The sequence below is a fragment of the Pteropus medius genome, unplaced genomic scaffold (assembly GCF_902729225.1).
Source record: "Pteropus medius unplaced genomic scaffold, Ma_sr-lr_union100, whole genome shotgun sequence".
NCBI classification, from domain to species: domain Eukaryota; kingdom Metazoa; phylum Chordata; class Mammalia; order Chiroptera; family Pteropodidae; genus Pteropus; species Pteropus medius.
Window position 1 is genome coordinate 1,695,537 of NW_024342466.1, and position 23,277 is coordinate 1,718,813.

The 23,277-nt window shown below is 47.9% G+C and overlaps 1 protein-coding gene across 2 annotated transcripts in view; it reads right to left on the reverse strand.

Moving 5' to 3' along the window:
- DRC11 (dynein regulatory complex subunit 11) overlaps window positions 1–23,277 on the reverse strand; it is a 122,793-nt gene that overhangs the window by 60,166 nt on the left and 39,350 nt on the right. For both annotated transcript variants that reach the window (XM_039860224.1, XM_039860213.1), the window contains one exon: window positions 9,057–9,141. In XM_039860224.1, the coding sequence (XP_039716158.1) occupies window positions 9,057–9,141 (85 nt within the window). The remainder of the gene's footprint in view (window positions 1–9,056; window positions 9,142–23,277) is intronic.

A 23,277-nucleotide genomic window follows, 5' to 3' on the forward strand; every position in this document is an offset into this window, starting at 1 on the left:
GTGAAAAAGAAACAGCGGCGGCGTTTTAATGGAGCCCTCACGAGACTGTCCGGAGGGAAGCGTCTGTGCGGGTCCGGCTCCCTCGCTGCCCTGCGCTGGGCCCCGGACGCTGGCCCTCTTGGGGACGTGTCACCGGCGTTCCCGCCTGCGCTCTGCCTCGGCGGGAGGCAGCAGCCGCGTCTCCCAGGGCAGATGGAGAGAGAGGCGGAGGCTCCCTCAACACCTCCGCCACGGCCGAGTGCCAGGCGTGCCCACACCTCGTCCCCAGATCCCAGCAGAGCGCACCTGTTTCCTGCCTGAATTCTGGTTGTGACAGCTGCTCCTGTAATAATGTCACTTCTCCGTAAATGACCACACACCTCGTCAGTGCTGGTTTCTTCCACCTGTCATTCAATTTACATTTCCTACGGTGACCCGAACCCATTTATTCCTCTCAACTTTAACATATTTGCTAAAAAGCACCTGGTTCACATAGGATTAGCATCACTAAAGAATGAGTACAAGTTTGTAGAAGACCATATAATTCAGTTCAATCCAGTTGAGAGTCTGCTGAGTTCTCACTCGCGGTGACAGAGAGCTAAGGATTCTGGGAGCTGGGAGGGTGACGACGACAGGTCACACATCCCGTTTGACCCTCAGGCTCTGCTCATCACTGGGAGGCACAACTTCTCTGAGACTCGGTTTCCTCAGCTCTGAAATGACATCGGCGTGTCCATCCATGGCACTGGCGCTGGACCAGGCGTGGATGTGACAGTGTCACAAAGACTAACTCGTTCACCGCCGAGCACAGCTGCCATCGGCCCATTTTAGCGATGCGGACACCGAGGCACAGAGTTCAGTAGCCTGGTCAAGGACACCCAGCTGCTAAGCGGCTGGGCTGGGATTCGAACAGGTGGTCACCAGGACGAGTGTCATAACACAGAAGAAAAGAGGCAAGATGCAAGACGATACGTCTGGGTTCATCCTGTAGTATCGAACGTGTGTAGTTAAACAAAAAACGTGGTTTCGGGACACACAGTGTAGTCGAAGTGGAAAGAAATGGAAGTGAGTGCCAGCCGCCCAGTCAGACCAGTGAGCAAGGCTCGAGATCCTAACAGGGGCTGAGGTCACTGCGTCGCTCCGCCTCTAGTACATTAGAGGAAATCGCCCTCGGGGAGCAAGTCTCTTTGATGCTGTCTTGCTGTGATTTACTAAGATGCTGAAGTCTATTTTCTGGTATTATAGTTTTGCTATTTACACCTATGTCATTCTTAGGAGCTAAGCTCACACCTTTAAAACGATAAAAGCTTCATCATGAACAAAGGGCTATTTTGGCACCCTCTGGACTTTACAAAAACCCAAAGCAAACTATAGTCGTGCATACGACTCCACACTATCCAGCGGCCCCACCCCCACCCCCAGGCTCTCAGGAAGGTTTTGGTGGGGGGAGGCTCGAGATGGGGTGCTGGGAAGGTGACGCAAAAAGTGTTGTGCGTACTTTTTGGTAATGAAAGGGGTGTTTTTGGACAGGATTAAAAGTTCCTTGTCAAAAGAGCAACGTTTTCCTTGGGGACCAGGCTCATCTCGACCCCCAGAACCAGTCCCAGCTCCTGCGCATGTACGGGGCACGGGCAGTCCCGGCTCTTGGAAGTTTAGAAACTTTTGGAAATGTGAAGACTTTAAACAATATGTAAATGTGAGCAGTCGAAAAAGAGGACAAAAGCTTTATTTGTGGAGCATACCATTCAGTGCGTCTTTAAAGCCTTACCCACTGTACTGTTTACATCCTAACTTCGTTTATTAATCTGGTTTTTGAATGGATAATACGTTTACATGGTCCATAATTCAGAATTATGGAAGAGTACTCGTGAAATGTTTTCTCCCCGTGCTGTGAGCCAGCCAACAAGACACACTTTCTAAAGCCAACCCCAAAATCTCAGATGTGCTTCTAGAGGCATTCTGCATAGATTCTGTAACTCCATGTGTGTACACACACATCCCACACGTGAAGCGCGCTGACACTGTTGTGCCAGGCTTGCCGACCTCATCCGTGAAAAACGGTATGTGGCGCAGTGGTCCATTCTTTAAAGCAATGCTGAGTTTATTTCGCTCATGCTCGTCACTACAGTGCACACACACGTTCACATGTATACACACGAATACATATTATAAGCTCACATTTGTTGTCTCGTCCAAATGTTAGCATTTTGTACATGCTCTTTTGTTCTGCATTTTTCTCCTAAATGACGTATACCTTGGCCATCTTTCCTTCGCAATACAGAAGGACGTTCCTCGTCCAATTTTTCATAGATGTAGTGTAATTTATTTGATCATTCTCCAATGACTGGAAATGCAGGTTATTATCAATCTTTTGCTATTCCCGACAACGCTGCCATGAATAAATTCATGCAAATATCATCTTGCAGGTGTGTGAGCATATCTGCAGGATAAATTCCTAAGAGGAGAAATTCTGGATTGAGCTGTACATCCGTGTGTAATCTTGTCAGATCTTCCGCTGAGCAGTGCCTGTTTACACGTCTGCCGGCATGCGGGCGACTGCTCGCTTGCCCACATGCTCGCTGACACAGAGTGTTAATACTTGCCAATGGCATGGGCGGAAAAATGCTGTCACTACAGTTGTTCTGTGTGTGTGTGTTTTTTTTTAATGCCAGTAATGAATTTATTTAGCTTATTCTCTTCAACTACAGCGAAATCTCCCAAACTTAGGAGGGCACCGCACCGCCTAGTAAGTCAGCCGTCTTCTTTATTTTTTATTTTTGAAAATTATGGGTCCAGAAGACCGAATCTGGCATGCCACCTGCTTTATTTTATTTTCTAAAAATATATTTAATTTTATTGAGGCATATTTTACGTATTATACATTCCAAATGTACAATTTTTTTTTAAAGTAAATTTACCAAGTTGTGGGACCATCACCATGAACCAGTTTCGGATCCTTTCCACCACCCCGATCGGGCCCCCTCATTAACTGTTACCCCTTCTCTCTTTCCTCTCCCCGCTCCCAGCAAGCACGAGCCTCCACGGATGCACCTCCCTGAGCGCGTCACAGAAGTGGAATTATATGCAGCACACCGGCTGTCCCTTACTAGTCGCCGAGTGACATTCTCTCGCCCGGGCACGCCACGTTCCACTCTCCACTTGCCAGCTGGTGGACATTTATGTCGCTTCTGAGTTCTGGCTATTATGAGTAATGCCGCTATGCATATATATATACAAATTTGTTTTTGGTGTGGGCGCGTGTTTTCATTTCTTTTGGGTAGAGTCCTTAGCGTGGACTGCTGGGTCACTTGCTAAATTTATGTTTAACTTTTGAAAACCTGACAAAGTCATTTTTCAAAATGGTGCACTGTGTTACATTCCCACCAGCAACGTATGAGGAGTCCCTTTTCCCACATCCTCAACATTTGTTATCGTCTGTCTTTTTGATAACGGCCATCCCCTAGTGGGTATGAAACGGTATCTCTTTGTGATTTGGATTTTCATTTCCCCAGTGACTAAAGATGTGGAGTATCTTTTCATGTGTTTATTAGCTATTCCTATATCTTTCTTTGTGAACTGTTTATTCAAGCCTTTTGCCAATTTTTGATTGGATTGTTTGTCTTCTCATTACTGAGATGATGTAAGGGTTCTTGATACATTCTGGATACAAGTCCTTTATCAGGTATATGTTTTGAAATGTCTTCTCCCAGTCTGTTCTTGTCTTTGCATTTTCTTGATGTGTCTTTTGAAGTGCAAAAGTTTTGAATTTTGATAAGGTTCAATTTATCAACTTTGTCCGGTCAGTGTAGTTTTAATTTGCATTTCTCTTGTATGTGTGAGGTCAATGATCTTGTCATATGTTGAACATCTTTTATTATGTTTCAAATCCATTTAGATTTTTCTTTTCTGAGAACCGTCTCTTCATATCCTTTGGCTATTTTTTTTTTTTGTATTAGGTTATTGATCTTTTTCTTATAGAGCTGTGGGAGTTCTCTATATATTAGAAAAATGATCTCTTATCTGTGATACTTATTACAAATAAATCTCCCAGGATTTCATCTGTCATTTGATTTTACTTGGGTTGGTTCTACCACGCAGGCTAAAATTTTTTTGTGCGCGTGTAGCTTAATTTATCGCTTTTTCTTCTACGACTCCTGGGCTGTGTGGCAGAGGCAGAAAGGTCTTTCCTGCCATGAGGTCACGACATATTTCTTCCTTGGCTTCTTCGAGTCTTTTTGTCTTTTGGTTTTGTTTGACATTTAAATCGTTGATCCATTCAGAATCATTCTGGGGTAAAGTATAAAAAGATAGTGATTTAATTTTCTTTTTTTTTCAGATGACAACCTGGTTATTCTAATACCATATATACTGTCCTTTTTCATACACAAGAAAGGCGAGATGCCACCTTTATTACATACCGAATTTCTATGTGTGTTTGGGTATACGTCTTGATTTTCTATTCTTTTCCACTGATGTGTCATCCTTCTAATCATTTGCTTATACCAATGGGCTCTTGATAAGTTGTTTTAACAATTGGGCTGGTTTCTCGTTACCCTTTGTTTTCAGAATTTTACTGGTTATTCTAGGTTACTTATTTTCAACTTCAAGTTTAGAATCAGGTTGGTCACCTGCCCTGTGCCCCACCCCCGAGCTCCAAACTAATGCTGTTGGTATTTTTATTTAGATCATATTACATTTAAATATGATGTTTGAGAGAGATGAAGTATTTATGATGTTGAACACCTAAACACATGGTATGCTTTTTCATCTCTTTGTTTTTATCCCTCAGAATGTTTTAAACTTTTCTTCACATAAAACCCTCATTTATTAAGTTTATTCCTGGCTATTTTATCTTTGTGTTGTTGTTGCTATTGTAAATGGACTCTTTATTTTCTATCTAGCTGCTGTCTGTACCTACAAAAGCCATTGCTTTCCGAATATTAATTTTGTAACACCCTCATCTGACTTCTCAGATTGTTTAGTTTCTCAGTTTATTCTCTTTGCTTTTATAAGTATAGAACACATCTTCAACAAGTGATAAATTTGCCTCTTCCACTCCAATTTCTATATCTCTATGTTCTTTCTTTGGTCTAATAGGGTTCAACAGATCCTACGAGATGACGGTGACCATGGCCACCTTTGTATTTCTCCTGACATCAGTGAAAACGTTTCTAGTGAATTTCCTTAAGCATGACATTGGCTTTTGAACTAAGATGGAAATATTTTGCCGTGTTAACGAAGTACCCATGCATTCCAGTCGTTTTATTTTTTAATACCGAGAATGAACGTTGGATTCGTAAGATGCCCGTTCAGCATCCACAGCGATGAGCTTCCGGTTTTCGCTTTGGGGCCCCGTTATGCGAGGGGCGCGTCCATTCCCTTTCCCGCTTGACCTGTTCTTGTGGTCGGGAATAACTGGTGCTTGGATGCGCTGTTTCACTTACTTAATGTGCTGCCGGTTTTGGTGTGCCGGTATTTCGGTGAAAATTTTTGCATTAAAACTCATCAGGAAGGCTGACCTGTGGTTCTATTTGTATCCCATCTTTTTTTGGATGTGATATCAATGTGATTCTGCTCACTTCATAAAAAAATATTTGTGCGATTTTTGTTTCTTAAAAATAAACTCGGCTCTTTAGTACGTTATTGGAACGATCGGGCTTGGTCTGTCACTTTATCTTCCTCCTCCTACTGACATTCGTGACGATCGCTAAAGTATTCTGGAAGATGTCATCGAGCCCAGCTGCGTTCTCAGAGCACGTGTCACCTCCTCTAATTACACACCTGTCCGGGGAGGTGGCCATTGCTCAGATCTCCATTTGCAGATGATAAAACGTAGAGATGGGGGGCACAGCCAGCCTCAGGCCACAAGCCCACCTTGCAGGGGGCCGTGACCCCCACTCTGCCAGCCCGGCTCCTCAACCATCTGTCTCGTAAAGTCATGCCGCTTCGTGGTCACTCCTTTTTATTTTTGTTACGAATCAGACATCCTCGGTTCTCTTTTAGTTTCAGTCTGCCTGTGGTTGTAGATGTTAACTCTACTCATGGGTGTTTCTCATGGACAATCTAGACATTCCACCGGCAGGTAACTGTTACCTTTCTAAACTCACACGACACGTGTTTGGCTGCTTGCCAAGGACTTTCAAGACGTGACTTGTGCCTGTGAATTAACTGGAGGGACAAGACTTGAACATAAAAAGCAAAATGACACCAAGTCAAAATGACGGGCCCTCAGGCAGGGCCTGGTGAACTCCCAAACGGGAGGGTGGACATTACGTGGCCGCGGAGGGCAGAGAACACAGACAGGAGGCCTCCGGAGGGCTGACGGAGGGCTGTGGAAGCCGACCTTGGCCTCGGCCTTGGACTTGGCCGGGGATGGGGAAAGAGCACTTCCCGCCAAAAAGAGGCAGCCATGTGACTGACCATGAGGGCGTGTGCGGGGGGTGCGGGGAGACGCAGGCCAAGCAGGGGCCGGGGAGTCCCGGCCATGGCACAGCTCTGGTGCGCTCTGCCGCGTAGCCAGCGCTCTGTGTGGCCTCGCCAGTTCCCTGCCGGTTAAAGAGCGCTGGCCTGCTTTCTGCTGTGTCGCTGTGACAGACATGAAGACGTGGCAGCTTCCTCGGCGGCCTGCGGCAGGGGTCGGCACGTTACACTGCATGGGCGACATCTGGCCCGTGTCCACGCTTACAAATAAAGTTTGACTGGCACAGAGCCGTGCCCGTTCGTTGACACACTGTCTGTGTCTGCTTTCTCACCACGATGGTGGAGATGAGTGGTCGTGACAGATAACGCACGTCTCACAGACTCGAATGTTTAAAATTTGGCCCTTTATGGGAAAGTTTGTTTGTTGGTCTCGATCTCTGGCAACTTGTCTTACTATTTCCTTACCATAAATTCCTTAAAAGCATATATGGGTCAAATTTTAATTCATATTAAAAATTTTGATATTTACTTGATCTGTGTTTCTCAGAAAAAGGTCATGTTAATGTAGGTATCTGGCATCAATGTATGTGCATGGGCCTCTTCACATGCCAGCTACCTCCAGTTATTATGATTTAAAATTTTTACCAATCTTATAGGATATAGTAACATTATTGTATGCATAACTTAAGTTTTTTTCTTAGTGAGTTGCAAAATGTCTTGTTAAATTTCTGTTTGTATTCTTTGCCTTTTTTCCTCCTAAGATGTTCACATTTTTCTTATTATTTTCTAAGAGCTCTCTATATATGAAAGGTACCTATTGTCACACATGTTGCGAATATTTTCTCCAGTGTATCTTATGACCTTAATTTATGATATATTTTTTTGCCATTTGCGTTTTATGATGTCGAATACTTCATCCTATTCTCTTTTTACTTTCTGTCTATGGTGACATGCTTATAAAATTATTCTCTACTACTATTAAATATTCAAACAATTTCATTTTGCAATTTGTGGTTTAATATTTTACATGTCAATATTTAATGCATTGAAAATTTATTTTGTGTAATAAGGTAGGTAAGGATTTGCTTAATTTTGTCCAATGGCGAGCCAGTTGTCTTGATAGCATTTAGTGAATAGTCCACCCTTCCTTACTTATTTATGACATCGTAGTTATGTTATTGAATTCCAGTTTGTCCCTGACTTGGTTTCTGAGCATACTGTTCAGAAGTCAGGCTATTTGGGTTTGAATAACAGCTCCACAACTTATTGACTGAATTTGGCCAAATTGTTTGATCTTCTTAAGTTTGGAGTTTTGGATGAGTTCACATACAGCAAGTGCACAGGACTTGGTGGGGAACGTGTGTTCAGTCAATGCTACGTGCATTCACACGCTGTGCTACTTTTGTCGTTGCTGCTATCGGTCTATTCTTTTCCCAATACCATGATGTTTAAATTACTTTATCTTTATAATTTCCTTTACATCAAGGAGGGCAAGTTCCCCATAATTATAGATCCTTTTCAAAAGCTTTTGGATATTTTCATGCAGTCATTCTTCCCTACAAACTAGAGAGTGATTTTGTCAATGAATTTTTTTTTTTCGATTTGATTGAAATTGCATTGACTGTGTAGAATCACAGAAAGATAATGTGTATTTGTACCTCACTGGGCCTTTCTATCCGGGAAAACCATCCATCGGTCTATTTGTTCAAGTCGTCTTTTATATTCTTCAGTATAATTTTGTCAATATAATTCTGTACAATTCTGTATAATATGTCAATATGATTTCTTGTTAATTTTATTGTTTTAAAGAAAAATAATCACAAAATATGAAAACAGTGATAAAATGATCAGCTCTAAAATATTAACAATTCCTTTTTGTTTTCTTATCGTATTGCATTTGTTAGAACTTTCAGGGAAATATTAACTAATAATTCTGATAGCAAGTAATCTTTTCTTGAGTTTCACTGTTGAGGGCAATGCTCTAACGCTTCACTGTTGACAATTGTGCAAAAACTTCTCTTGGTTTCCATAATAAATACTCTAAGGTGAAGACAAGTTTTCCTATTTTTAGTTGATTAAGGCATTTCTAAAAATGGCTTTTGATGTCAACGTCATCAAACGCCACTGGTGCATCTGCAGCGATGGTCAAATGGTGCTTCTCCGGAAGATCACTGATGTGGCGAGGAGCTGTGTCTCGATGGCTGTGCAGGAAGTCAGCGGGGGAAGCAGTGGGGGGACCAGCACCCTAAAGCAGGGAAGGGGTGTCGCTGGACGAGGGCATTAACAGTCGGAGGACGGGGGGGTGAGGTGGTGAGTGGACTGCTGGGTTTACGTGGTGATGAGGGGGTGACGGGGACGGGAGAGGAGACGAGGCAGCGACCAGAACCTAAAAGGCTCTGGAAATCAAGCTGCTCAGAATTTACCAAGATGAGCGGCACACGTCGTCACATCTCGTCCAAGGGTGAGACAGGCAAAAGGGTAAATTCGTGTTGAATAAATTTCAGTGTACGATGACCGACGGACATCGAAAGTATTTTCATGTAAGCACTTGTGGGACAATAACCAAGACCTAATAGTACTATGAACTTACCAACTTTAAAGGTTAAGGAAATGTGATTATGATATATTCACACTTTATCTCTCAAGCATATCTGTACCTGTTGTGGGGTCTTCTTAGAAAAAATAATAGCTGAACCGCCTTCCTCCACCTCAGGGTAGTCGGGAAAGGTGCCCGTTAGGTTCCTGAGGAGGAAAGAAAAAAGCAAATTAAGCAGAAATGACCGCAGACCTCTCTGTCACATGTCCCGTAGCTGGCTCAGCTTACGCTCATTTAAATGAGTGATGGTTATTAGGGCGCGGGCCCCCTGCCAATCGCGGGACAGACGCACTGTCCCCAAGAAGCAGAAGGGTCTGGGGACATTCTGGGGCAGACTCCTTCCTCCCGGTGGTTGTTACTCTGAGACGGACACACCTCCCTTTGAAACAGATCGTCGACTTAAGTTCTCTCTCTTTTTTCTTGAAATTACTGAGACACTCTGTGCTTGGGTTAAGAATGAAGCCGAGAACACAAATCATTTCTTTCTGTTTAAAATTTAGGATAAACACAGAATTTTGAAACGAAACAGAAGGCTGGAGTTGTTAGAATTGCAAATTTAGTTAGAGTGCATGAAATACACATGATGCTTTAGGTTTTTCTAAGACCCTATATTTTATGGGTTCTAAACTGTATTTTTTTTTTTTGCTGTAACCATATAACTTCTACATTTTAAAAAAGCAGGCTTTAAAATTTAATGTTGAAGAATTTCAAAGGAATAGGTAGTTAATATTTCTAAAAGGAACAGATATTGATACAACTGTCACATTTATTCCACATAGACAAAGAAAAGATGATCGAGTGGGTTCCATTAATCCACAGCAGCACAGAATCTGAGGGTCAGAGGAGACGACCACGCTTAAAATGATGTACGACAGTGGTTCCCAAACCTCTGGCCTTAAGAACCCTTTACACTCGTGATTCTTCAGTACAACAAAGAGCCTTCGTTTACGTGTTATAGCTCCTGAGATTTACTGTATTAGATAGTAAAACTGAGAAATTTCTAAAATATACATTTTTTATTCATTTAAAAATGACAATAAACCCATTATATGTTAACATAAATATAATTTTTAATGAATAATATATTTCCTGAAAAAATTAGCAGAATAGTCTTATCGTTTTGTATCTTTTAAGTCTCCTTGAGGTTTGGCTGAACGGAGGGTAGCTGGATGTTCACGTCTACTTCTGTGTTCACCCTGTTGCAATGTGCTGTTTTGGTTGAAGCATAGGAAGAAAATCTGGACTCACGCGGATGTGTAATTGGAAAAAGAGGACTATTTTCCTAGCCTTGTGGGTAACTGCGGACTTGCCCTGCTGAGTCTCCACCACGCCTGACGAGCGTAGCTTCCTGAAGACTGCGGCACTGTGGAGTCTGAGACCGTGTCCGCGAGCTTTCCCTCCTCCGTCACACGAAAAGCCATCTGGCACGTCGAATAGATCTTTCACCCACGCATAATTTTCTAACACCGGGTACTGGTCATTAGGAAAATAACGGTTCACTAAGTCAAGTGGCTCTTGCCAATGCTGACACATTTCCTCGTGTTAAAATCCACATTCACCAACGACCTGCCAACCTTCTAACCAAAAGTCCGTCATGGAAGGTCTCGACCTCGTAGAGGTGGCTACGAGATTTCTAAAATTTTAATTTTTGCTGGAAAGCTTGAATTTTACTGGTGACAAAAACACGCATCGAGACCGCTGATCTAAGCCACGTCCCTAAGCCACGGCCTAGGTGCCTCCGTGAGGGTTGGCTCCCCCTCCCCGAGGACGCGCCCTCCATTTCCAGCCCTGGCAGCTGCTACGAAGTCCTTCCTGACACCCGACCAACCGTGACCTGACTCCTGGGTTCTTGCTGCTCCTTCCGAGGACAGAATTTGATCCCCCTTCTCTTTCACATGACTGCTTTCCAAAGAGTTTAACACAGTTATGTCATCGTCTGAACAAAGCATCTCACTTTCTTGAAATTTTCCTGCTGGCTCATTCCGTGGGAACATGACTCAGCTCCTCAGAGCTGCTTTGAAAGGAACGAAATGCAGTGCAGTGTGTGTGTGTTGTGTGTGTGTGTGCGTGCATGTGTGTGTGGTGTCTGTGGACAAATGCACCAGCAGCGAGGATGGCGGGAGATCACACACTACGTGTACCATTCTGTCTATGGAGCTACCATTATCACAGCTACTTTGGTGGCCTCACACACTCATTCATTCATCCACCCATCCATTCATCCACCCACTCATCAGTCCATCCATCAACCCACCCACCTACCTATCTACCCATTCGTCCTTCATTTATCCACCTATCCAACCACTTATTCATACAGTCAATCAACAAACATTTGTTTAACACCAGCTAGATCCTGGACGCAGTTATGGGAGACAGTCATCTGAAGATTAAAAGATGCTGACCCTGCCTCTGTGCACTCACACGCACAACACATGGCTGATGCGTGTATTTGGCCTCAGACGCGGCTCGTCCACAGGATTCACATCTCAAACCTTGTTAGGTTTCCCGGCTATGTTCTGCCTTGGTCTGTGCATCACTTGGTCCGGCCAGTTCTTGGATAATGTCTGCACTGGGGCTAAAAATTAGACCGCTCTCCCTCCACACCCACTCACCACGCTCCTTGCATGACCGCCTTTAAAAGCAACTCCACTGCGTGATCTCATTCTCCCATTATATAGCTGGGATGGCTTGAGGACTCAGAGCAAATCTAGCAACTTATATAAACTAAAAACTAAAAGGCTTTATATGTGTCGTTTTTACGGTGGATTTCTCAATTATGTCAACACCTTGGTTGCCGTAGTAAGATTTAATAATGTGTTTTTCATAGTACTTACGGCAAAAATATTAAAAGTATTTATTTTTAATAGATAAGTGAACATATTTAATTCTTAGTTGCATTAGTTTAAATCATTAATCTGAAACTGAATTAGCCTTATCCTTAAAGAAGGTAAAAAATGTTGTAAGGCGCATATTTAAAAGATATTTTTTTAAATTCGTATCTGGAAAATGACAGTGTAACCTGATAGCTCTTTATCTCGTGCGTGGGCACATGGACACACACACACATGGACACACACACGCATGGACACACACACGCATGCACATGCACACGCATGCACACGATCCTGTCCTCACTCAGGCTGTCCCTCAGTGGTGAGGGCGCCTCTGTTCTCACAGCAGCCGCGCCCCTGCTTTGGGACATTCTGAGGGGGCCCTGGGCTTGCACTGGCCGGGACCCTCTCTCTGTGACAGGGCCACTCAAGGCACGCCGAGAGAAAAGAGATGTGGAACTCTACTCTAGATTTCCTCGGCTGCCGGGGTTCACCCCATTCTTTGGTGTGCGCCGCGGCGGATGGGACGCAGACTTCCGCCTCCCCTGGGCGGCTCCCCAGGACGAGGGGCAGCTGACCGCCGCTCCCTCGCTCGCCATAAGGCAGCTGCAAGGCGACGAGCGTTTTAGGGCTTTGGACCCCGCACACTGAGAAGGTGTCAAGCCCCCGGGGACAGACGCTTGTAGTCAGAGATGAGTGAACAGAAATATTATTTCGGCTTCCATGGTGTTTCTGGTACAAACTGCTGGGGGCTGACAGCATCTCGCAGGGGACGGCCCACCTGGGGACTTCCGGGGCAGTAACCAAGGACCTCAAATGATGTCGTGTCAGATGGGATTAAAAGTGGAAACAAAGCATCTGGTTTCGCTCCCTCCTGCCCATCTGTGCTTCCCTGTGCCCCGGGCCCGCACATACATCCTCCTGTCTCTGCTTCCCCGCGGTCCCTGGGTCACCGAGGGGCAGAGGCTGTCCTTTCACTGACACTGACCTTGACATGGCGTATGTTCGCCAACCGCAGTGACTGGACACCCAGGGCGACAGTCCAGGCCCAGTGCCGGGAAGCTCCTCGCTGTGCTTAGGGCTGACACCCTGTGAACACCGACGTCATTCAAGCAGCAGGAATCACAGAACGACGGGCTGGCTCTCTGCCTGGAAGGAGCCCCCTTCCCCACAGCCCAGGCCTTTGCCACTGGCTGCCTGGGTATGTCCCTGGGGGAGCCTGGAGGGGAATGCCATCTCGACAGGGACAACTGGTCCGTTCCAGATCCAACTGGCTCCTGGGCTTTCACTGAAAGGGACCACGGCTCCCTGTGACGCAGGCCGGCCGGCTGGGCACCTCGGGTCCTACGTTCCTCAGTGGCTCCTCCCAAAGGGGGCTGCACGGTGAACCTGGGACGTGCTCAGGTCTCTGTTGTGTAGAAAACACACCGTCTCGCGCTTCGTCCCCCACCCCCGCTCCCATCCCCCGCTGTCCTCGTCCAGCCTTCGAGACTCCTTCGCACGCACTGTCCCCGTGAAGACAGTTCTCACAAGGTGCTGTGGGCCGCACTGCGTCCCCCGCCAATCACGGACTTCCAAGTCCCAACCCCTGGGACCTGAAAGTGTGACCTCCTTGGGGACAGGGTCGTTGCAGATGGAGTCAGTTGGGGTGAAGTCCTAGGGGAGCAGGGTGGGCCCTAATCCCACGGGACTGGGTCCATATAAACGGAAAATCTGTCACAGACACAGAGCGGGAAGGCGGTGTGGAGTCGCAGGGGGCAGACAGTGACCTCGAGCCAGGGAGAGCGGCCGGGGACAGACCCTCGTCACAGCCTCGGCCTCGAAGGAGCCAACCCCGGCAACACCTTCATGCTGCATTTCCAGCCTCCGGGGCTGCGAGAACAAACGTCTGTGGTTCAAGCCCGAGGCACCTCGTTAGGGTGGCCCCAGGCGACTCCACACGAGTCCAGCTGTGACCTGGACGCCGCGACTGCCGAGGACATTTTCCACTTTGTTCTCTCCCAGTTGCTCCGACGACGACCGAGCCCTGTTCTGTGGGACGCTGCTGGGCTGGGGGTCCCCGCTGCCCGGCCTCTCTCACCTCCCCGCCTCCTCAGGCACCTCCTTCTCCGCTTCCCACAGCTCACACTGGCGACCCGTGACCTGTGACCTACGCGCAGCGGCTGAGCTCCTGGCCACCCCTCTGCTTTCCGGCTCCCGCTCCTTCTCCTGTCCCCAGCGACCCACCTCGGCGTCCCCGCTGGAACCCCTCGCCTCCCCCGCCTCTCAGTGCTGGCCGACCCCGCGCTGCATCCTCGGCCTGCTCTCTCCTGCGCTCGGCCCCTGCGACCTCCTCCAGTTCCAGGGCTCAGAACGCCACCGGCCTGACGCGAGGTCCCCTGTCCCGTCTCCCTGTGAACCGCTGACGTGCGCATCCGCCTGTCTCCCTGGGGAAGGGCAGGAAGGAGCTGAACCTTCAATGTCCCACCTCGACCCGTGCTCCTGCCTCCCCCAGACCCCGTCCCCTTGTCTCCCCGCCACCGTCACCGAAAGCGGGAGCTCCTTCTCCCGCTGCGCGGTCTGTCTCTCTTTCACCCTTACGGAAACTCCCCGAGATGAGAACCGTTTTCCATTTTGCGAAGGAGGAAATTTGAAAACGCGAAAGTGTGTGACTTATTCAAAGCCCAAGGGGCCCCTAGGGGGAGAGCCCGGATTCTAACCCTGGGCTTGTGCTGGACGCCCGGACGCCCGCTAACCGCAGCCACTGCTGCGTCTGCAGGGCCCCTCCGACTGTAAACACTGATGCCACGTGCCTCTGCTGCCACGTCTGCTTGAACGCCTGCCACGGCACAGGCCACCTGCTCCAACGGTTCTGCAATTAGAAGCTTTACAGAAGCGAAAGCTGAGATATTTTGTGATGCACTGTTTGTAGCGAAAACTGTAAATCATAAAAACCATATTCAAAATCTGCAACTGATCACCCAATGGGGAATGGTTTTGTAATCACAGTAAAGCCCCGCTGGGGAGCTCGATTCCTGGCTCTGACTCCCCATTGTGCTTTACCTATTCCCACGGGCCCTCGATGAACACTTAGATAGATGAACCGATCCAGCTCCCGCAGAGATGAGTCTACTGTCCGTGAGCAGTGGGGGCCTTAGGGATAGACTCAAGGGGCAAGGCCAGGCGGGGTGGCGGGGAGTGACATGCGTTATGAGGAGGAAGAGGACACGGGACAGGTGGAGAAGCTCAGGTGTGCGCAGAGCCACGGCACTGTCCCCCGGACCAGCTCAGAGGCTTGGGGCCGGGGAGTGGGGGGGGCCGTTTTCTGTATACATTTCAGTATTGTTTTGCTTGCGATGGCAAATAGGAATTACGTTTGTAATTAAATAAAATGGTAATGCAGAATAATTTATAATACAAATAAATTTTTTTTTGGTCGGTTTCCTTTTATGCCTTATTTTAGGATTTGAGCATTAAACAAACCTTGTAATTTTCCTTGAGAATATTTTTATTCCTGTATTTGGAAACTTGTGACCTCTCTCTGGGGAATTAGAGTCTCTACTCTGCTTTCTATGACTTGCTGGCTTTAACGAGTAAGCAGTCTACTTACTGCAACTGTATTTTTTTTCATTCTTATTACTTTTTTTCACTTTATTCATCATGCATATTTGCTTCCATCTGTTTGTCAGTTCCTGGGCCCTCTGCTTTGTTTTATTGATCTATGTTTGTGCCTGTATATTAGTATCATGCATTTACTTTTTTTAAAAAATGAAATACAATGCCACTTGTTCTCCCTTATTGTTCTTATTTTCTTACTTTAATCCTAATGACTTTAATAATTATGTTTTCGAGTTCAATAAATAATCCTGTTGGGATTTTAATTGAAATTGTGTTATCCCTATAAATTACCGAGAGCAGATGTGTCATCTCTGCATTTAACCAGAAACATGGTCTATCTGGCCGTTTACTCAACTGTTTTTTTTCCGTTTCTTCCTTTGAACATTGAGAGATGTCTTAAATTTTCACACGTCTCCCTTCATATTTAGTGTATCATTAATTAAAAAAGATACATTTTGCCACTCTCTTTAAAATGCTCATTCCTCTTATTTTCATATCATTGTAGTAACGATAATTTAGGTGATGGCACTCATTTTCAGGGGGAAAGGCTATTCATAGTAGTATCCTTTCCTCTTGTGGGAGGACTACGGCATTTCTTCATTAAGCACATAGATCTCTCGTTTTTAAAAAAACTCAGTGTTTCATTTGTTCATTCATTCATTCTCTTATTGAGGACATATTTATCGATCATCTACCACGTGGCAGACACTGTTCCAGGTATTGAGAAAAAGCAGGGAACAGAAGATCTAAAAATCTGTCTTTATTCAGCTAACATTTTGTTATGCTAAAAATTAATCCTTGTCTTTCTGTTTTGAAATTGTTAAAATAGGAAGCGGGTATCTGATTACACCAAATGATTTTTCTGCACGAGCTGAAATGATCGCATGGCTCTTATTGATGTACATGATATTGAATTTTCTTACCATTTAACTATATCTGTTTCCGGGAATAAACAGGAGTGGTTTATTTGTGAACCTCTTGGAACCTAAAATCTAAAAGGACCGTTTGAAATAACAACTGTCTCCCGGGTCTGTTTTCTTGTTTTTTTTCCTAGCGGATCTGAGAGAAGAGAGATCAGCAGCTTTGCTTGTGTTAATTTAATTCTTATGCTGCAGGATAAAAAAAAAACATGTGATAGGATTTTTTTTGTTATTTACTTCCATCTTGCTTGCGTTTTGGGGGGCGGGTGGGCTCACCGCCCGCTGGGCTGCGTGCAGCAGGTTCGGGGGTGAGATGCCAGTTCAGCTCTGGACACCTGGGGCCTGAGCTGTCCCTCCCGTAACCTGAGTGGGAGGCTGACTGGGCAGCTGAATCTCCACATCTGCGGTTGAAGAGAGCGCTCTGGGCTGGACAGTCACACCGGGGCGTCAACAGAACAGGTGGCATTGAGAGCCATGCGCCCCCAGAGGCTACTGTGGAGACGGAGGAGGGCAGCGGACGAGCGAGGCCGGGCCCCAGCGGCGTGGAGAGACTTGCCTGAGCGAAGCCCAGCTTCGAGCAGCTCGCGGGCCTGCAGATTCGGCTCCACCACCCGGCACTGGGCCTGGACTCACGGCGCAGCTGGGCCGATGGCCACGGAGGCGCACTGTCCCCGGGCTTCCCATAATAAACGCCGATGTGAGGCGCGGACCTTCTGGGAGGTGGGACACATGATGGAGACAGCATTTTACTGGCGGTGGAGGAAGCTGGGGCTGTGGCCGGCCAGCGGTGGGGTCTGAGTGACGGCTCCAGCCTGAGGGGAGCTGGCGGGACCCTCCCCCGCGGCCAGCGGCCGTGGCGCAGTCCATTCTTTGGTTATTGAAAAATGGGGGCTGTGTGCCCACTGGGCAGCTCCCGAAGCCCCCTTCGCTGTAAACCCCACGGTGTGCATGTGACACAGGCCGGTGTGGGGAGGCGCTGTTAATTTCTTACAGAACCTATTTGATGACTAATGTTACTTTTTTAATAAAAATTCATTCGTCATAGCTACCTTTCTGTTCGTCTATTTGAGGAAGCTTGAGGAGAAAACCACCCGTGCCCCGTCTTTCGGTGACCAAATGTGAGATAGAGAACCTTTGGTCAAGGTAAGGACTATTGGAAATTTATGCATATTGTCAAACATTCTCACACAAATGTGAAAACGACCAGCTCTGGGGTTTGCAGTGATTTAGAAAGCAGAACCGCTAACATGACAAATGTCTCCCCGAGGTCTGACACCGAGCTTCGGTGGGTCCCACCGTTTCAGACTCCTAGGACACAGATTTATCTGCGTTTCATCAAGTATGAAAAAATATATGGATGCAGGGGTTTCCGGCCATACCCCCCAAGTCATTCAGCTGCCTCCATTAATGTCAGCAGGCTCATAAATTTCTCTTGCATTCTAAAGAGAGCAGCTTGTGCCACTGCACAGAAGCCTCCAAAAGTGTCACTTGCTGCCTATAAATTCACTTACACTCAATAAAGGCAATTGGCTGCACATGGACTTAATTACCCGGGTCTTGGGGAAACTGAGGGGCGCATCGTTTCTCAAAGGAGAGGAGGCGCATGTCTCGGTGGCACACCACGCTATGCGGTTTATTCGCGGACGTCGCTCCTTATTAGTGGGGCGTTACGCCAGTTACCACTCAGGACAGACGCTTCCTTCTTGATTTCGAAGCACCGTCTCTGCTCAGGCTTGGCTCCCGCAGGAACCGCTCCGCATAACCCGTGCTCACTTTTGTTTTATTAAAAGGAACACTGCATTACTGATTACGCACATAGCTGACTATTTGGATTTTGGTTACTCTTCTGTGGAGAATATGATACGTGTGCATTATTTTAACCTTTCTGCCTTATTTATTTGTATAGAGAAATTCATAGAAATCAGTAGAAAATTAATTTGCATAGAAAAATTAATACGCAGGCAAGAGCCTCACTTTAAGAAGGAATGCAAAGATGTTTTTCCGTTCGGTAGGCCACCATCCGTTTCTCTTCATGGATTCATAGTTCAAAACTCCAGGCATCGTTCACCCACCAACTTCCTGACTGAAAGGGGTGAGTCACCCCCCTTTCTAACTCGAGTCCAGAAAGTGCAGGAAAGCAGAGGAGGAAAAGGGTAAGTTAGCGACACACGCACACATGTACGTTTTAAACTCATCTCTCATGTGCTACTTTCAAAAATAAGGCATCTTTTATGAACGGCAACAGAGTGAATTACAGGAAAGGGCAGCTTTAGGGCATGAGGTTAATTCTGCAGATTCTCGGACCTCATTCGATCGAGTGGGAAATACACATTCATGAAACACGGAGGCATGATCATCTCTGTGTGTCTAATGCGACACATACATGTTGACATATGTCGCCCGGTGACACAGAAATTAGGAGTGTCCCAAGACAAACCAAAAGGCTCTGCATCCAAGGAACGGTCTGTCCTCTGTCCCAGAGTATTCGTTACCATATAGGAAGTGGCTCCGAGGTCATCTGACTTTCCCAGTTAATGTGACCTCAGCGGAGTCAGTCGATGAGGGGGCTTCCACATGTTGGGGATAACAGCGGGTTTTGCTTATTCCATGGTGTTCTGCCACTCCTCACGGTGACGCCCTCTACTTGCCCACTCCCCTGGAGGGTGTGCAGAGGGTGGCGGTGCCTCGAGCCTGAGGTGGCCCGAAGTTCGATCTCGGGACCAGGGGCGTCAGCAGCCCCCGAGAGCTTGTTAAAAATGCAAACTCTGCACCAAAAACACAGGCAACGACAGCAAAAACAGACAAGTGGGACTCCATGTAACGACAAAGCTTCCGAAAAGCAAAAGAAACAAAAAAAATGAAAAGGCGATGCATAGAATGGGAGAGCGGATTGGCAAACCACGTACACGATAAAGGGTCCACATCCAGAACATGTAAGGGACTCCCACAACTCTGCGGCAAAAACAGACAAAACGAAGCAATAATAACCCGATTAAAGACATGGGCAAAGGAACTGAAGAGACGTCTCTCCAAAGACATACGAACGGACAACGGCATGTGAAAAGATGTTCAAATCACTAATCATCGGGGAAATGCAAATCAAAGCCACAGGGAGACGGCACCGTGCACCTGTTAGGACAGCCGTTCCCGCGGCCCCCGGGGCCGAGGGCGTGACGAAGAGGGACCTGTGCACTGGGGGCGGGAGTGTGAACTGCTACAGCAGTTATGGAAAACAGCGTGGAGGTTCCTCAAAAAATGTCAAACGGAGCTACCCGCCATCAGGCAATTCCACTGCTGGGCATTTACCCAAAGGAAAGGAAGTCAGGACCTTCAAGAGTTAAATGCGCACTTTAAAATAACAGAAAAAATATCTGTTGGTCTCTGCCCTGGCTCCTGGCAGAGCTCCTAAAACCCTTGGAACTCCCGGTGACAGGAGTGTCTTCGGCTCTATCGAGGTGAGGCTTGGTGCTTGGTGGGCTGCCGGATGGGGGTGGTCACCAGAAAGACTGAGCCACGGTTCGAGGCTAGGAGATTTCGACCCCGCCCTCCTCCTCGCAGGGGGAAGGGGTGGAAATTGAGCTAATGCTCAAAAATGGAAGTCACGGAAACCAACCATGACTACATGAGGAAGCCTCCAGAAAGAGCCCCAAAGTACAGTTCCGAGGGCTTCCTGGCTGGTGAACACGTGGAGGTGTGGGACAGCTGTGTGGGGGGGTGATGCCTGGAGAGGGCGTGGGGGCCCACACCCCTTCCCACACGCCTCGCCATGTGAGCCGCTGTAGCAAATGATCAAACCCAAGGGGGTTGTCATGGGAACCCTGATCTATAGCCAATCGGGAGCAGAGGTGACAGCCTGGCGTTTGTGATTGGCATCTGAAGTTGGGGGCCACGTGGCCTATCTCTAGGCAGTGTCAACAGGGCGCTGAATTAGCTGGTGTCACAGAGAACCGCTCCAGGTGTGAGTAACGGAGAAACACGAAGAGGAAGAGAGGTTTCTCCTCCACACACCCACGTTCACTGCGCCACCGTTCACGACAGCGAAGACGTAGAAAAGACCTCCACGTCTGCCGACAGATATGCGGATAAAGAAAATGTGGTGTGTGCACACGCGGAATATTATCCAGCCATAAGAAGGAGGAAATCCTGAAATGTGTGACAACGTGGATGAACCCAGAGGACTATACGCTCAGAGAAATAAGCCAGACACAGGGGACAGATACCGCGTGGTTCCGCTTATCCGGAGAATCCAGCGGTCATCCTCGTAGAAGCAGACAGTAGAACGGTGGCCGACAGGGCGACCAGGGAGGGGCCAGCAGGGAGGGACTATTCACAGGGTACGAAGTGTCAGTTGTACAGACCATAGTCCTGGAGACTGACCACACGGCACGAGCCCGTGGCTAACAACACTATTGTCTGCATAGTCATGTGCCAAGAGGGTGGACCCCATGGTAAGTGTTCTTAACGCACACACACCAAACAATGATTCGACAAAGAGAGACAGGCCCGCACCAGCTCCCGTGTGAGGACCAGACGCTCGCTTCCCCAGGATGATCGTAACTGACGTTCCGCCTCACTCCGGACACACCGCCCGCCCTCGGCGCGTCTCTGCTGGCTGCCTGGGGCCCCCTGGCCGGTGGGTCCGGTCGCTCTGCCCACCTGCGGATGAGTTCTGGTGCTCTCCGGCGTGAACCCCTGGATTCCTAACCTGGCATAAACTGGGCGGGGGAGGGGGAAGGGGGAGACGAGGGGTCTGTAGGTCTCCCCAAGTCCGCGTACCTTAAAATGACAAAGCCCAACTCGCCAAACTGGACACAAAAGAATGAATTCTGCAGCATTTAAGTTACATCTTAATTTTTAAAATGAAAAACAACGGCACAACAAAGCATTCCGAGACTTCTAGAAAGAATGCACGCTCGCAGGCAACATGTAGACACCCCGCCCCGCCCCGCCCCGCCCCCCGCTTGGGGCTAGAACCACATTGCGCAGCGCCTGCTTGCTGTCTGCCTACCCTGTTGATATCGATTCGGCTCTACCTGCCGCCCCTCAGCCCCCCCGGCCACCAGCCAGTCCCTCCCATGACTGGGCCAGGCAGCATTTTTAAGACACCTACAGATGTGAATAAAAGACCCCAGACCCAGGAATAAAAACTGCAAACTGCATGTCTGAGAACGTGACGGCCTTCCTGCACACGCATCACCGGAGCTGTAGCATGTGCCACACACTGTTCCAAGGGCTTCACAGGTATTAATCTGTCATCCTGCCTTGAGGGAGATGCTGTTACTATCCTCATTTTAAGATGAGGCAGTGGAAGCACAGAGAGGCTAAGTAACCCGTCCAAGGTCACACAGCAACTGCTAGAGAAGGGGTGTGAACCCAGGCAGCCTGGCTCTCCTCCTGCGTGTGTGGGGGTGTGTGTGGGGGGGTGCACACGCGTGCGTGTGTGTAGGTGGCATGTGTAATGTTTTTTTAATTATGGCTAACATAATAGGTGCCATCACAAGATTAAAAGGCGGTAGCATTTTAATTCCCAGCCAGGCCCGCCTGCGAAGGGTAAAGGCCCCCAACCCCAAGGCTTCCTCTTCGTTGTCACTTCTGATGGATTCCATGTTGGCTGAAAAAATGGGATAAAACTCCTTAATTCACATCGACTTCAGCTTCCTGACGATGACATGGACTAAGAGCAGCCTGCGGGACGGGGAACGCCACAGGCCAGTCCCAGAGTTGTCGCCTTCTTTGGGGGTGTCTCTTTCTCTGGACATCAGGCATAGTTCTGACAAGTTAAGTAACAAAACGTAGGGGGTTGGGAGGATGGCAGTGCTGCCTGACAGGACACTTTGCGAAGACCTGAAGGCCTGGGGTCAGCCCTGGTTTCCGGAGCTGACAGGCACTCGGTGGCTCTGACCGTGAGGGACACAAGGAAGGTACCGGTGCCTGTCCAGGGGCAAGGACCCACAGGCCCACAGACTGGCTGTGGGGAGGTGCCCCTGGGCTTCGGGGTGCCCCTCGTCACCCTCAGGGATTGGAGGGGAGGTCACTTCCAAGACCCCTTGATGATGCTTTAATATGACGCTTGTTGACGGATCTTATAACTTAAGTGACAGTTTATGACAGGTCCTAAGTCAAAAGAAATAGCCAGTGAAGCAAGATATTTTTTAAAAACCAGTGTCCCCATGATGGCACCATCCAATATGGTAGCCACCGACGACATGTGGCTATCAAAACTTAAATTTAAATTCATTACAAACAAAAAACAAAAAACAAAACCAGCTCTTCAGCGGCCCCACCCGCTTTTAAGTGCCCAGCAGGCAAGTGTGGTAGGTGGCTGCTCTGCTGGACGTTGTGACTCGAGACCCTCTCCACCACCTCAGAAAGCCCGACCAGGCAGCGTTGGTCCCGAGCAATGCGCACTCGGGCGCTGTGGCTTTGACCAGAGATGCCATCGGTGGGTGAGGGGGGACAGTGCTCACCGCAGGGTTATTGCCAGGTTGTGGCAGGCTGAAGAACAGCCCCCGAGTACGGGGTCTTGCCCCCCGGAGCCTGTTAATATCACCTTATATGGAAAAAGGCTCTTCGCAAAGGCAATTAAATTAGGGACCGTGAGACAGAGATCATCCCGGATTATGACGGCCCTAAATGCCGTCACGAGTGTCCGCATGAGAGAAGTACAGAGGGACACGTGATACACACAGAAGGCAGGGGGGAGGCCATTTGACCACAGAGGTAGATTTTGGACTGATGTGACCACAAGCCAAGGAACGCCGGCGGCCTCCAGGAGCCCAAAGAGGCGAGGACCCGTCTCTCCTCTAGAGCTCGTCGGGGGGCTGCCGTCCTGCTGACACCCTGATTCCAGAACTGTGAGAAAATGAACCTCCATTGGTGTGAGCCACCAAGTTTGTGGTCACTTGTTACGGCAGCCACAGCAAACCGATCCAAG